This window comes from Yarrowia lipolytica, chromosome 1A (assembly GCF_001761485.1).
Source record: "Yarrowia lipolytica chromosome 1A, complete sequence".
Lineage (NCBI taxonomy): Eukaryota > Fungi > Ascomycota > Dipodascomycetes > Dipodascales > Yarrowia > Yarrowia lipolytica.
In genome coordinates, this window is record NC_090770.1 from 1,362,040 (window position 1) to 1,376,055 (window position 14,016).

Sequence of the window (14,016 nt, forward strand, 5' to 3'; positions counted from 1 at the left end):
TGGCTTACAGCAGACTGAACCAGAAAACTTGGTCAACTGACGATTGAGACAGAAGTACACACAGTAGTGAATCCAACAGTACATACTGAACATTGTACTAAAACCTGGTTGAAAGTGAGACCACGTGAGTAGTGTTCTCTCGACCATCTTCTTGTGATCTTCTTGTGATCTTCTTGTGATCTTCTTGTGATCTTCTTGTAATCTTCTTGTGACCATCTCTTGCGACCAGCTTGTCTATTAGTACTCTTGTAGGTTGTAAATGAGTGGGTAGGGGAGATCTACAGTCAACTCAACCAGCCAGGAAACCAAAAACCAGAAAACTAGCAAATCATCCTCAAATCAGCAATCAGCAAACCAGAAACAGACACTTTACTCATGCTCTTGGTTGTACTAGTATCGTACAGTAGTCGTACTTGAAGCAAGCATGGACTCAACCCCAGACAGACAAGATGCTTGCACAACAGCACTACTCGTACATACCATACTCACACAACTGTTGCTGTTAGCAATGTCAAAATGTCCGTGGATCCAGTCATTGAGACAGCTGAAAGAGAATTTGACTGAGAGTGAAGTCTCTGAAGGTCGGCCTGTGTGATGCAGGTGGAGTAGAGTGTTGGTACTAACCATACGAATGCTCTTTTGCTCGGATGACTGCACTTGTACTCGTACTCCACGAGCTACTCACACATACTCACACTCTCCTCCTCACTCTCCTCAACAGCAACAATCACCTCCTGAATCATGTCTCACAGCAAGAATACCTCCCCGGCGCAACAGACGGCACTTCTGTCTTACTCAGACACGCCACAGTTGAAGAACCGTGTCAGTAGCGCCAGTAGCGCCAGTTGCGCCCGAACAAGTGCCCTATAGTGCCCGAACAAGTGCACTTCCGAAAATGTCCTCGTACGTAGACATCTATTTATAGCCATTTATGCCACAATTTTACGTGCTATTAAAAGCCTCGTATTTTTGCAACTCTAAAAGAGGCTGATGAGTGGGTCCCTGGAGCGGCTAAAGCAGCTGCTAAACCAACATGAGGCGCATCCATGTGTATTTCAACGGAGCGAATTCACCGACATTTGCCACAGAACTCGATCTGGCCCGCAAATTTGCCGTTTCCCCCGATTTTCAACCACATTCACCACGTCTAGACGTACCCCTGCGACGGCCGGGTAACTCCAAAATACCTCTGCCTCTGTTCTGCTCGGCTCATGCGCATGGCGATAAGGTTGATCTGAGGAATGGTGAGACACTTGAGGACGTGTTTGGAAGGGGAGTTTCGCGTTGATGGCGGATCTGCGGGGTTGTGGGCGTGGCAACGAGTGCGGTGAGTTGGATGGCGACGTTTCCGTGAGAAGACGTGAAAAACGTTGTCACAGTTCAGCAGAATCTATTTAGTTGGAGGTTCAACTAAGGTTCAAGTAGCAGCAAGTAGCAGCTACGAGTACTGTACTGCAGCCACTTGCCTGGAGGTCGGGCGAGAGGCCTGAATTGCTAGACCTGAAACTGGATTGGAGTGAACCGGTCATTTGGTCGCCCGTGCGTGATTGACTCTGAGACAGGTTGCAAGGGTCGATTGCGCCGCGCGCGAGCAGCGGTAAAACAGACGATACTTGTACTTGCTTGTAGATGCAACCTCGAACAGAACGTTCTGACAAACTTGAATGTTAGAACTCCAATGTTAGAACTCCAATGTTCAGACAAACTTGTGTTCAGACAAACTTGCGTTCAGACAAACTGGAATGAGAGAGGAATCACATTAGTAAGCAGAACTCGAGGACCGTGACATTTTTACATGTCCACGCGTTGAACTTAGCAACAGCGGCCAATCCAGATGCGGCCATTTGGTCTGCACCTGCTTATCTGCCCTGAACTTTGTGTGTATGGTTTGAAAAAGCTGAAAAGCGGAAAAAGCAAAGATAGCAATGGCGAGGCGAGAAGGCGAAACGAGATGGCGAGCAGACGAAACGGCAACACGAAACGGCAACGCGAAACGGCAAAAACGGACAGAACAGGAAGAAACGAGTCGACGGGGTGACGCAGAGTGTCAACGATCGTCAATGACCAGAGATTTCCACTCCACTACAGTACTGTAGTATGTACTAGCCTCGGATAAACCTACCGTGGCTATATACTGTAGCCGTAAATAGCAAGTGGTAGTTCTTGTTGGACTGCGAGGTGAGTGGACGTGGGTCGGGAATCGTATTGTGCGTGCCAGAACAGTTCATACGTACGTACGCACCGTTCTAAGACATACATACGGTTCGGACAAGTTCATACGTCTTGTAGGTACCTTCTAGGACGGACAAGTACTGTAACGTGGGTTCTCAGACAGGTTGTAAGTACGTGCTTGTCCAAGTACCGTGCTCGCCTGTCTCGCCTGTCCACACTTGCCCGCCGTTTTCTCGTGGTTGTCGTGGTTCACGTAGTTCTCTTGGCTCGTGGTTCGTGGCTCGTGGTTCGTGGTTCGTAGTTCGTGGTTCGTGGTTCGGGGTCTCGTTATATGGTCCCCCTTAATATTAACCCAGACTAGAATACCTGTAGCTATCAATAACTCAAAGTACTCCGCTCAAGGGCTGTCGTTCGAGGGGCAAGTATGCGGCTGAATGGTTGTGAGGGGTAAATGGTGCGGGGGAGCCGGTTTCGGTCCTTATATAGTTCTATCATGCCCTTATCCGCTCTTCTTCGCCACCATCGACTCTGTGGACTGGCGCCAACTCCCAGTGTACGCACAAGACAAGGTGTACGCACATAGTGACAGCTGCAGGTTGCATTCTGCTTGTCGCCATCGGGCCAAAACCCTAAAATAAAAGGGAACACCTTTCTGAACCCAACCGCGAGAGCTGCTCCTCTGCAACCTCCCCCCCTGAAACAACTCTACCGACGATGGCGATCCCCCGAAGAGTCACGCGACTGATCGTGGTAGCGCTGGTGCTCGGCGGACTGCTGCATCTGCTGTTCGCTGGCAGCATAGGCCGCAAACGATACGCCTTTACTAACGACCCCCAAACAGGCCCAAGCCAACCGACACCGGACGAGGGCCCACAGGAACCGCAGTACGCGGTGGACAATGTGGTAGCGGAGCCGGACACGTCGCATCTCCAACTGACGCCACCGGAACGCGAGGAGCTCGAAAAACAGGCCCACCAAGAGGTGACGCAGGAGGAAAAAGAAGAAGCCATCAACAAACACCTCGACACGGCCGAACACAAGCTGTACGCGCGCGCCTTCTCGGCCTTCTACGACCAGCGGCCCCAGCGTCTGGATATCCCCAAGTTCGACAAGTACGGCGATCTGGGCAAGCTCAACGAAGACAAGCTCAAGAGCCAGCGACTAACAGAAGACCGACTGCGGCAGTTTCTGCAGATTGAGCCCAAACACGTGGAACAGATGGCAGAGCTGCACAAAAACCTCGTCGGCGAACTGGACAAGGTGCTCGACGACTTTGGAGACCTCACAAAAATCTACAAGGGCACTGGTATCGCCATTGTGGCCGGAGCCCGCTTCATGCCCATTGTGACCAACTCGCTGCGGATGCTGCGACGAACAGGCTGCACGCTCCCCGTGGAAATCTTCCTGGCCAACCAGGAGGAGTACGAGGTGCAGTTGTGCGAGGAAGTCTTCCCGTCTCTCGGAGCGGAGTGCCGGGTGCTCCCCGACGTGCTGGGAAAGGCCGCGCTGCGAAACTTCCCTCTCAAGGGCTACCAGTTCAAGATTCTGTCTGCTCTGGCTTCATCCTTTGAGCACGTGCTCTTGCTGGACGCTGACAACGTTGCTATCAAGGACCCCTCGGTCGTGTTCAAGTCCGACGTGTACAAGAAGTACGGCTACATTCTGTGGCCTGACTACTGGGAGCGATCAACCCATCCCGAGTTTTTCAACATTGCAGGAACCACTCTCGGAGGGGTGCGTGACGACATGAAGAAGGGCGGGGACGAGGACAACGAGCCTCCCAAACTGGCTGATCTGATGGGCTCCATGCCCAACCCCTCAACCGAGTCTGGCCAGGTTTTTGTCAACAAGTCTGCCAAGTTCAAGGCACTCCTGCTGGCCACCTATTACAATCTCAACGGACCCCGGTACTACTATCCTCTCTTTTCACAGGGTATGATGGGTGAGGGAGACAAGGAGACGTTCCTGGCTGCTGCTGTGGTGCTCAAGGAGCCCGTATACCAGGTTCCCCGACACGTTCAGGCAATTGGACGATGGTACCGAGACTCATTCCATGGTGCAGCCATGTTGCAATTTGATCCTATCAAGACCTACGAGCTTTACGACAAGGCTGCTCGTGGTGAGATTGACGACCAGACCCGCAACAAGCTGGTGGAGAAGGAGGGCATGTTCATGCATACAAATTTCCCTAAGATGAACCCCCGGGAGCTGCTTGAGAAGAAGCTGTTGAAGGACGCTGAGGGCAACAAGTTCCGAGCGTTTGGACCTCGGTCCGGTCTTAACGGGTTCCTGCCCACCCGGGATCTGGAGCTGGAGATCTGGCAGGAGGCCGAGTGGATGACTTGTCGGGATATCAAGTTTGCCAACTGGAAGGGTGCTGATCGGGAAAAGCTGTGTTCCGAGGTGGCAGACCAGGTGGATTTCATGTTGTCGACCACTGACAAGTAAAAGGACATTAGGGCATTTGAAAACAAAAACATATGGTGCATAGGACGAACTGGGTAATAATAGATTGATTTACATGGAAGACATGAAGCATGGTGAAATTAGATGGTACCTGGAGGAAGATGCGAGACCTGTTTGGACAGCGCCGATGTAAGTACAATAGGACAGGAACTCCACCACTAACAATAAACTGATTAATAATTCCTTGGGTGACAACAAGAATCAATGTCCATCCTACCTTTCGATACAACGGACAGCCACGACGATTTCAACAATCTCACTTGGAACGCAACTGGTTGAAATCAGGCGATAGAGTGATTCTCCTGTTGGTTCTTTCCCCAGTTGGTCTCTACGATAACGATCTCGGGATGTTTTCCACATGTCTTCATCAGTAAGCAATGAAGAGACATCATTTCATCTTTCATCATTAGGAGTGTTGGTAACCTCGTTGGAGACCGAGCGATCGAGGGACACTTGTATTTCTTTCTCGGGGTTTAGTTCGAACTTGAAGGGCATCTTTGGTATGTGATGTTCGACTGAGTACGGTACGAGTTCATATTGTACGCGGTTATCTAGACCTCATGATATTGGGATCTTCTCTTCACTGCCTTCCGACCTTTGTCACTAGCATCCGCTGTCAAGTAGACACCAAGTGTCCGTTTGTCATTTCTAGACGTCAGCTGGTGTTTCTTGTGATAGCGAACTTTTCTCTACTGTCTCTAAAACCGTATGGATTCTCCGTTTCTTTGGGGCCTCTCAACATGCAATGGAGATAACTAAAGACCAGAGACTTCACTATGAGATTGCAGACAGACTGAGCGTCGGTTATAGAGCCCATTATCAGAGAAAGACATGGGAGCATCTCTGTTGACTCGTTCTCCTCTATCCCCGCCAGCTCGAACAGCTTGAATGTTGGAGTTTGTCAAGTCGTTGAATCCGAGTCTGGATATGTTGCAAACGTGAGTGGAAGGAAAGAACCAGAAAGGATGTACCTCTCGTAGTACAGAACGTAGAACAGGCATTGGCGGAGCGGACTGCATCGGCGGAGCGGACTCCAAGTTAAGAAACGTCTGCAGACTTGTGGGCGATGATGCTATAGGAGGAACATGGAGTGGCTGCTGTTCCTCCTGGGTTAGAAGACAGAGCATTTGGGGTTTCAAATTCGAGATTCAGGACTCGAAGATACAGAACTCCATGCTTCAGTAGCTGTTCTAGTTCGGTATCACCAACATGGCGATACTGGTATGTACATACTGGAGGGTACAGTACCGGTCTGGACGGGTTCCGGATCGGCAGTCCATCGACAGTCCGAGACATTTAGGTATACCCAGTAACCAGCAGTGTACTTCAAAGTGATTCATACTGCCTTCCAGGGGAAATCTAGTACAAGTTGTCGAGTCATTGTTGCGTCAGAGATTGAGACGCTGGGAAGAACGGAGGGACTGGTTCTATGTCAGATCATGGAGTTTTGGAAAAGTCTGAAACCGCTGACAACAGTTTAGTACCTGAAGTTCTACTTGGTCTCCACCACCATGGAGCGACAGGGAGGCGCTTGCATCAAAGCCGGTCTGGGCACTATCGCTGCTGCCCGAGAAAACGACTTTGCCATTGTTACCTCCAACCTGCAGTACCTGGCTGAGGCCATCGACGCCATCATCACTCTGCTTGGACGTATGTATGACGCCAACATATACCAGACTCTCACTGCTGCTGCTCCACTGACTACGGTACATCCAGCGATGCAGGCAGCCCTGAAGGAGGAGACTGCGACAAGAGGCATGGTACCGTTGATGTGACATTGCCAAAGGGAGTGAGTACCTCAATCGGACCCATTAGTAATGGCGCTGCTTCATCTATGTCCATCATGGAATGATGCGTTCCAACTATTGATGCCGATACTCAAAAGGGCACAGCAAGACATCGGTGAAGAATCATTGATATCGATTGGTTCGAAAGTGATGGCATAAGTCATTAAACAATTTTTTTTTTTTCGTATTGTAAGAAAAAAAGAAATATATCCGTGAAATAGGGTGAAATCGACAAAATGAACCCTTCTTTACGTTTAAAACTGTGGTGGGAATAATAATATTAGCCCAAATATCGCCTAAAGGCAATATTCAGCAAGATATTTGTTATTCTTGAAAATATGACTAAGCGGTCGTTAGGTTTGCTACGAAATAATACAAAAAAAACAGATATCGCTGATGTGGTGGCTCAATGGTAGAGCTTTCGACTCCAGTCAACTTGGTTGTAATCGAAGGGTTGCAGGTTCAATTCCTGTCCATGTCAAGTTCTAATAGAACTGACAGTGGAGGAAATTATGGGGGTTAAATTCCCCTAGCTTCTAGCTGATCAGTGATATTTTTTGCTGAGAGAGGGAATGTTGTATTGTATTTTTTGTACGATACGACTTCAGTTCTTCTCCTGCCCATTAGGATCCTACAAGGCTCATCAGCCGATGAGTCAGCCGATGAGTCAGCCGATGAGTCAGCCAAGGGAATGTCACGTGCATCCGAACTTGTCTGGACATTGTAATAACGTCTCCATCGTAATAACATCTCAATAAGTCATGATTCATCTCAGCTATTTCGCAATGTCGTTTTTTCGACTAAATGAAGTTGCAAAAATCGATTTTTGAACATTAGTAAGCTGGAAGAAGCCGGAATACCTCCAAAACGCCGATGGTATTGATAAAATCCATCGTTGCCATCGATGGGAACCCGGTTCCATTCCGGGTCGGCGCAACCGGTGAAAATACAGCATCCGACAGCCATAGTCAAAGCCACCAGAGAGCCCAGCTCATGCACCAGAGAGCCCAGGTCATGAGGGTGGCGAGTGGGCTGTCCTTTGTCTCATGGCTGTTATTGTGCTATTCACTTTTGCAGCCCCTAATCACTTTTGCATCCGTCATGGAGTCTCATGGAGTCGTCTTGACACCTGCCGTATGTTCAGATGTAGAAAGGGAACGAGTGCACGTGCGAGCACCCGCAAACCTGTTCGTAAAGCAACAGCTATACGACCTCAATTTACTCATGGCTGAAACTTGTATTGAATATGGACCATTATCCTCGCCTTCTGACCAAGCTGCTCTTTGAGTATGTCCCGTAGTTTGAGTCGTCTGAGTAGTTCGCTAGTTCCCACAAGCCACCCGCACTGGGAATGAAATGTAGGTAAATTCCAATTGTTTCGAATGGTGTCGGGTTGCGCAAACTATTGATAAATATAGAGCTCAAAGGTGTGCTCCTTGGGATGTGCCTGGTTAGCCATCTTGAAACACTCCTGACAACAATTGAACGTCTCACAATCAACACAATGCACATGTGTCTTATCCAGCAGCTTGTCGCAGCTGTTGCACTTTGGGGGTCCCTCAGGAATAGACCCTACCTCAGGTTTAGTCACAGGTTCAGGATCGGCCACAGCGACATAGGCATGTCCTGTTTTATGCTTCTTCGGACTAGAGGCACCTGCAGTGGTATGTGATTCAATAGGGTACCGTGTACTATCTGGTGAATCACGTTCAGTTGTGGTAGGGCTGATATTTTCTGTGGGCTGATTATTCCGTGTCGATGGAGGCGACAGAGACTCCTCGGGTGCAGGAATTCCCCAAGCACAAGATTTTGACCTGGCAGAGGGAGAGCTTGTGGTGGGGGTTTCCTGAGCTGCCAGGAACTCCTCCGAAAAGGTCATCTGTTCTGTCTTGGCGCAGATATTGTCAAGGTCGTCCTGTCGAAGTGAAGGAAAATTTTCTTCAGTCTTCACCAGCGGTTTGGGAATCCAGGGCTTGGGATGTTTTACAACCGACGGCTTAAAAGAACCTCCTGAAGCTGCCGCGTAGCTGCGGTTGGGGGTAGATGCTGTGGACACGGATGTCGCAGTTTTGATGTTCTGTTTTACCGGCTCGTCTTCCTCGTGAATCCCAATGCAAAAGCTCTCCCATTCTGGCTCTCGATAGATCTTGTCACGCAACTCGCTAACGTATTCGCAGGGCTCATATATACCAGACTGGGTCAAGGCGTAGACTACAGGGACACTGTCCAGGCTGTTGATGCAAGAGCTGACGTGTTTGGGGATAGACGTTGTCTTCGTCCCTGCGGGAATTCGGAACTGCACAAGGGTAGAGAAAAGCTCTGGTTTCAGTTTGCCAGCTGAGCCAAGTTGCAGTTTTGGGGAAGCAGTCTTCTTGGGACCTTTGAGAAAGCCTTCTTCAATAATATCAACGTCTTCCGAACCCTGAGACTTGTTGGCCTGTTCCAGAGTGTCCAGTTTCAACTTTAGAGCCCAGACGTCGCCCCTGAGAGCGGCGATCTCCTCACTAGCCCGCTGCTTGATTTCGTCCATCTCTTCCTCAAGGTATGCACGCATCTGGAGCACCGAGTCCGCCACCGTCTCCAGCTTTTCATGGGCCACATGGTCTCTGATGGCATTCATCTGGTTGGTAGGACGAATGTACCACTTGGGCGAGTTGGCCGCTTTCAGCGACAACCAGTTTCCGACCACAGCCTCGTCGACCGGGATCCATCGCTCGGAGCCTTCCGTCAATGCCATTTCATATCCCTTGAAGGTCTGTGGGGCCTTCTCGAACAGCTCCTGGAAGTAGCTGTCGAACTCAGCCAGCGTGCGGAAATGCAAACCGGGCTCAATAGACACAGATTCTTTGGTGCCCGCGTCGGAGCCAGGCTGTAGAATGACTCTTCTCATGGTCGTAGGACGAGTAGTTGTTCGATGAAGAGCTAGTCCGATAATAGTTGACCATGATGTGTTGGGTGCATTAAAAATGCATTAAATATGCATACACAAAATTACCATAATAATAAATTAAACATCAAATTATAGATAAATAAATAAATATTCTAGAACGACGCTGCGGAGAGAGCGGGCTCGACTATAAATATTCTAGAACGACGCTGCGGAGAAAGCGGGCTCGATTATAAACATTCTAGAACGACACTGCACAGAAAGCGGGCTCGACAACGATGAACTCTGTGGATACCCGCGTGAGCCAGGACATGACCAGAGCGTTGAACTTGAAGTCGTCCAGATTGTCCACAAAATCAGACCGCGACTTGAGTGCCGAATCCGCCTTGCGCTTCTGCTCAGGTTTCCACGTTTTGACAGACGTGGGATCCATGGTCTGCGCAAAAAAGCCAAACATGTGTCGGATGTATGAGGAAGGCTTCTCAGACTGATGGGAAAAGTCCACCAGATTGTCCAAGAATGTAGCATCGAGAATGCTTCTATCAGCAGAGCACCGCGACGCCAACTCACCGGCAGTCTTGCCTTGAATGTACTCTCGTAGAAAAAACACGGAGGCACAAGAGTGACCAAGCTTGCTCATAGTGTTATCTGTGCCACAAAAGAGAGCTTGCAAAACTCGAGTCTGTGCAGACTTGAGGTCCACAGTGTCACATACCAACTCTAGGGCCTGTTCGACCGTGAACTCATCCTTGCCAAGCAAGCAAGCCATGCCGGCATATGCAGCACTGGTGTCGGACTGCAACGAGTCCAGCGAGGAGTCCGAAGACACCAGCAAAAGTAGCCTGAACAGAAATTCGATGCAGTCGGGCTCAATAAGCTGAGCCATAGTGTCGAAAAAGTCAGCCAACGATTCGGCGCTTCTGTATCGGAAGGGAGGGGGAGGCTGGGGAGTTTTGGCTGTCTTGGAGGGAGAGGCCATGGAGAAGGAGGCAGGACTATCAAAAGAGCCGATGAGACTGAAAGGCGAATCCATTCTAAGTGCCTTGACGGGAGTAATCGGAGTATTACTAGACATTCTGCCTGGCCGTTTGGGCTTGACCGGAGTACAAGGCATGCTTTCAGTTCGTCGACTCTTGTTGAGAACAGAGTAAGCACTAGCCTGGTTCTCACAACTACCCTTCCGCTTGTCCCAGTATCTCAGTCCAATCGCCTTCATGACCTTCTCCATGTGGTCCCGAGTGAGCTTCGTATCAGCCTTCTGCAAATGAGGGACAATGTGCTGTCGCTCGACACTGGAAGTCTCACGTGCAAGCTTCACCAGAAGCCACTGAACATCGATCGTGCTAAACTCTAGATCGACAGCCTGTCGAGGAAGCACCTGCGAGGGTCTCAGGGACGCCTCATTCATCACCCTGAGAAGCTTGTGACGAGGCGCGAAACCGATGCTTTCAGTATCGTTGGAAAATACCTCGACATCAGCGGTTTCACACTCTATGAGAGGAGCATCCATCAACTGTTGCTTCCGCTTAGTCTCCTCCTCCTCCTCAAGCTTCTTGTAGTAAGCCTCCTTCTTCTCCTGATGCTGCTGGATTCTCTCAGCCTCCTTGAGTTTGGCAGCCTGGTACTTGACGGCCACCTCGTCCTCAGGCGCGTTGCTTCCTCCACGAGGCGTAGTGCTCGACGAAGTCTGATTCACCTCCTTTAGAATCTCCGCCAGTCTGTCTTCGGCTCGCTGCTTGACATCCACATCGTTGTACGATATCTTGAGCTCAGGATCACTTTCGCTGTCCATGTCAAAGCCATCAAAGTAGCTGGTGCTTCCCGGACAGTCACTATCGAAAAGGCCATGGTCAGAGTCTGGCGATTTCGGGTTATCAGGGGATCTCTTGTTATTAACAGTTCGCAGAGGTCGGGGTTTAGTGGGCGACGAGAAAAGTCCGTCGGACAATAGGTCCTGTGCGGAGGAAAGAGACATGGAAGTCGGGTCCGCAGTGTGCACATACCGTTGTACCTTCACCGGCGATGAAAAGACACCTTCGCTAGAAAGATCTTGCGCGGGCGAAAGTGTCGAATCGTCACTAGAAAGATCTTGCGTGGGCGAAAGTGGCGAAGCAGTCATTGTGGGAGAGCTGCTAAAGTAATACTGAATGTTTTTGTTCCGGCTTGCAGAAATCGGACTGTCGGAATGCGTTTCCGGGATGACTTTTGAAGACGTATTTTTGAGAGTAGATCTCCTGCGAGGTGATGTCTTCCTGGGAGTCTTTCTCACAAGAGCAGCCTTCCGGGGGGTCGATGGTCTCGGTATCGACTTGCAGGGCGCTGGCGTTATCTCGCTTTTCTTCATTAGGATTTCCAGTTTCACTGCACCTTCCTTTTTGGTGGCTCTTCGTTTGGGAGATCTAGTGTTTCCACCCTCCACAGAACGCTTCTTTTTCCTGTCTAGCGGAGTGCTATTGATGATGCGACAATGGAAATCTCTCAGTTGATGGTTGATATCCACGGGCGAGGTCTCAGAGCTGCTAATAATGATCACCGAGCTGCCACTGGGCTTAACCGTCGTATCATCCTGTCCTTCGCAGGGATTCGTCGTCGCCTGCTGAAGATGATAGAATCTCGGGGTGCTCCGTTTTGGGAATATCTGAACGATAGTTTGAGATCGAACAAAGGACCTAAACTTATCTGGCACAGATCGGTTCAGCCTTGCTCATGAAAGGACTCTCGCTTCATGGCGGGCGCATCTTCCTGTCCTCCACAGGATTCGTCGTCGCTGCTGAAGATGATAGGCATCTTGTTGTGCCCCCATCTATCTTCCACCTCCGCAGGATTCGGTCGTCGGGTGCTGAATATTATATAACATTTTGGGGTACTCTGTTTTACTTTACGGATATCTGACGGACTGTTCGAGAGCGAACGAAGGACCTTCAAACTTATCTCCGCACAGTGCGGTTCAGTTGTTTCATGAAAATGACTCGCGCTTCAAGGGCGGTCCGTATCTTCTTGACACGGACCCTCGGGGGAGTGTCATGTCGCTCTGATGATGATAATCTCTTGGGTGCTCCGTCTATCTGACAACTGATTACTGAGATCGAAACGAAGGCCCTTCAAACTTATCTCCCACAGTGCGGTTCAGCTTGTCCATGAACGACTCCTGCTTCATCACGGTCGGTATCTCGACAGGATCCTCAGGCGGAGTCTGGTAATCTGTGTCGGAGCTGAAACTGCTGCCAGAGTTGGAACCGCTGCCAAAAAGTTGCTTTTTGTGCTTTGCAAGGGGTGTTGTGAGGTAGGAACTGGACATGCCTGACTCTGGTGTTTCTTGAACCGCAGTCACTGGACGTGAGCTGCTGGCCAGACAGGTCGGGCGGAGGTCCTTTGGGGTCGATTTGATCGGCGACTTTCGCAGTTTCCTCAAGAGCGGTTTATTTGGCCATTTGTTTGACATTTTCTTTGATTCGGATGAGAGCGCAGGTCGTTTCGAGGCGAGAAGCTTGCCCTTGGAGAAGCTGAGGAAGCTCTGTTTGTCCTTCATTTTGGCCTTGCTTCTTGGCCGACGCTGTTTGTCCTTCATTTTGCAAGTCGAATTGTCCATCAAACCGAAGAGGAAGGGCTCTCTTGGGCCACAAAACTTGGTGATTTCGCGATGTAGTTGAGTGGAATAAAAGAGGTGCTGCTGCATAAACTCTGTCTCGTGTACGCGTTCTGCCCTAATGTGCAGCATAATGGAGGTACGCGTTTGGCAAGAAAAAACAAACTGTGTTGTACGAGTACGATACCACCATAGAGAAAGGTGGAGGAATGGCGTCTCGTCGTGTCAGTAAACCTCTATTGGTTGATTTGGATTGTCAGTAGCCGTCAACTTGATTTTCCTTTTTTATTATTTTTCCTTTTTATATTTTTCTTTTTTTCTAAAAAAACATAACATGCCGCGCTTAATCCTCTCCACAAAAGTACCACAACATGTCAAGTAAATGTATGATGGTTTGTTAGACTCAAATTGAACATGAATACTGCACGTTGCTGTGCAGAAAATATAAAAAATATAGAAAATATAAAAGATAGAAAATACAAGAAATACAAGAAAAAAACAAGGAAAAAAGGGGGGAAAAAGGAAAAAAGGGGGGAAAAAGGAAAAATACAAGTTATACACATTGGCGAATCAGCTGCCCGAATTGCTTTGCGCGAATCGAATGAAGGAACTTTGAAGGGTTTTGTTTCAATAGACTAGAATATATCCATAATTCCTAAAGACAACCATCTGGACATAGGAGCTACATGCGTTGTACGTACAGTAACAGTAAGACGTGCAACAGAGAAGGAAAGTAGATTACAGTGAGACAGCACTATGGAGCTTCCAAATTCAACTGTCATTATTGGGTGTAAAATCATCCATGTTCCCTTGTCATTGCTACCATTCTCATGCTCTGTTGGCTACTGTACGGAATATAGCCAGAATGAAGATAGTCTCTTGATCTGTCTCCTTAAAACGAGCAGTGACAAACACAATCCAGGGCAAGCCAGCTCGCCAATTCTGCCCAATCGAACCGAGTCATCCAATTCTTCCGGCGATCTCTTAATGTCGTCCGCCTTGGATCTCATTGTCAAACTCCCGGTGGGCGGTGTCTCCTCTGGCTAATCATCATCAACATTGTAAACCGACACGGTGGATCCGCCTTAATGGCGTGCTCTGAAGCAGTAACCTCATTG

At 49.2% G+C, this 14,016-nt stretch overlaps 6 protein-coding genes and 3 non-coding genes across 9 annotated transcripts; 5 read left to right on the plus strand and 4 right to left on the minus strand.

Annotated features, from left to right (window-relative positions):
• Positions 1-1,494: 1,494 nt before the first annotated feature.
• Positions 1,495-1,789, minus strand: YALI1_A13637g (uncharacterized protein; the record flags this gene model as incomplete). The annotated part of the gene is made up of 2 exons (XM_068281769.1): positions 1,495-1,721; positions 1,774-1,789. The coding sequence occupies 2 exons, from the start codon at positions 1,787-1,789 to the stop codon at positions 1,495-1,497; spliced, it is 243 nt and encodes an 80-aa protein (XP_068137870.1).
• Positions 1,790-2,886: 1,097 nt separating this feature from the next.
• YALI1_A13649g (uncharacterized protein) lies at positions 2,887-4,620 on the plus strand (the record flags this gene model as incomplete). The annotated part of the gene is made up of 1 exon (XM_500042.3): positions 2,887-4,620. The coding sequence occupies one exon, from the start codon at positions 2,887-2,889 to the stop codon at positions 4,618-4,620; it is 1,734 nt and encodes a 577-aa protein (XP_500042.1).
• Positions 4,621-6,149: 1,529 nt separating this feature from the next.
• On the plus strand, positions 6,150-6,413 carry YALI1_A13682g (uncharacterized protein; the record flags this gene model as incomplete). Its single annotated transcript, XM_500043.1, has 1 exon — positions 6,150-6,413. One exon carries the CDS (start codon positions 6,150-6,152, stop codon positions 6,411-6,413), a length of 264 nt encoding a protein of 87 aa, XP_500043.1.
• Positions 6,414-6,820: 407 nt separating this feature from the next.
• On the plus strand, positions 6,821-6,906 carry YALI1_A13688r. The gene has a single exon. It is a non-coding gene; the product is annotated as a tRNA-Trp (tRNA).
• YALI1_A13689r lies at positions 6,906-6,985 on the plus strand. Its single transcript, XR_011031458.1, has one exon. It is a non-coding gene; the product is annotated as a YALI1_A13689p (non-coding RNA).
• A 306-nt stretch (positions 6,986-7,291) lies between these two features.
• On the plus strand, positions 7,292-7,361 carry YALI1_A13693r. Its single transcript has one exon. It is a non-coding gene; the product is annotated as a tRNA-Leu (tRNA).
• Positions 7,362-7,827: 466 nt separating this feature from the next.
• Positions 7,828-9,315, minus strand: YALI1_A13713g (uncharacterized protein; the record flags this gene model as incomplete). Its single annotated transcript, XM_500044.3, has 1 exon — positions 7,828-9,315. The coding sequence occupies one exon, from the start codon at positions 9,313-9,315 to the stop codon at positions 7,828-7,830; it is 1,488 nt and encodes a 495-aa protein (XP_500044.3).
• A 238-nt stretch (positions 9,316-9,553) lies between these two features.
• YALI1_A13737g (uncharacterized protein) lies at positions 9,554-11,656 on the minus strand (the record flags this gene model as incomplete). The annotated part of the gene is made up of 1 exon (XM_500045.2): positions 9,554-11,656. The coding sequence occupies one exon, from the start codon at positions 11,654-11,656 to the stop codon at positions 9,554-9,556; it is 2,103 nt and encodes a 700-aa protein (XP_500045.2).
• A 732-nt stretch (positions 11,657-12,388) lies between these two features.
• On the minus strand, positions 12,389-12,880 carry YALI1_A13749g (uncharacterized protein; the record flags this gene model as incomplete). Its single annotated transcript, XM_068281770.1, has 1 exon — positions 12,389-12,880. The coding sequence occupies one exon, from the start codon at positions 12,878-12,880 to the stop codon at positions 12,389-12,391; it is 492 nt and encodes a 163-aa protein (XP_068137871.1).
• Positions 12,881-14,016: the final 1,136 nt, after the last annotated feature.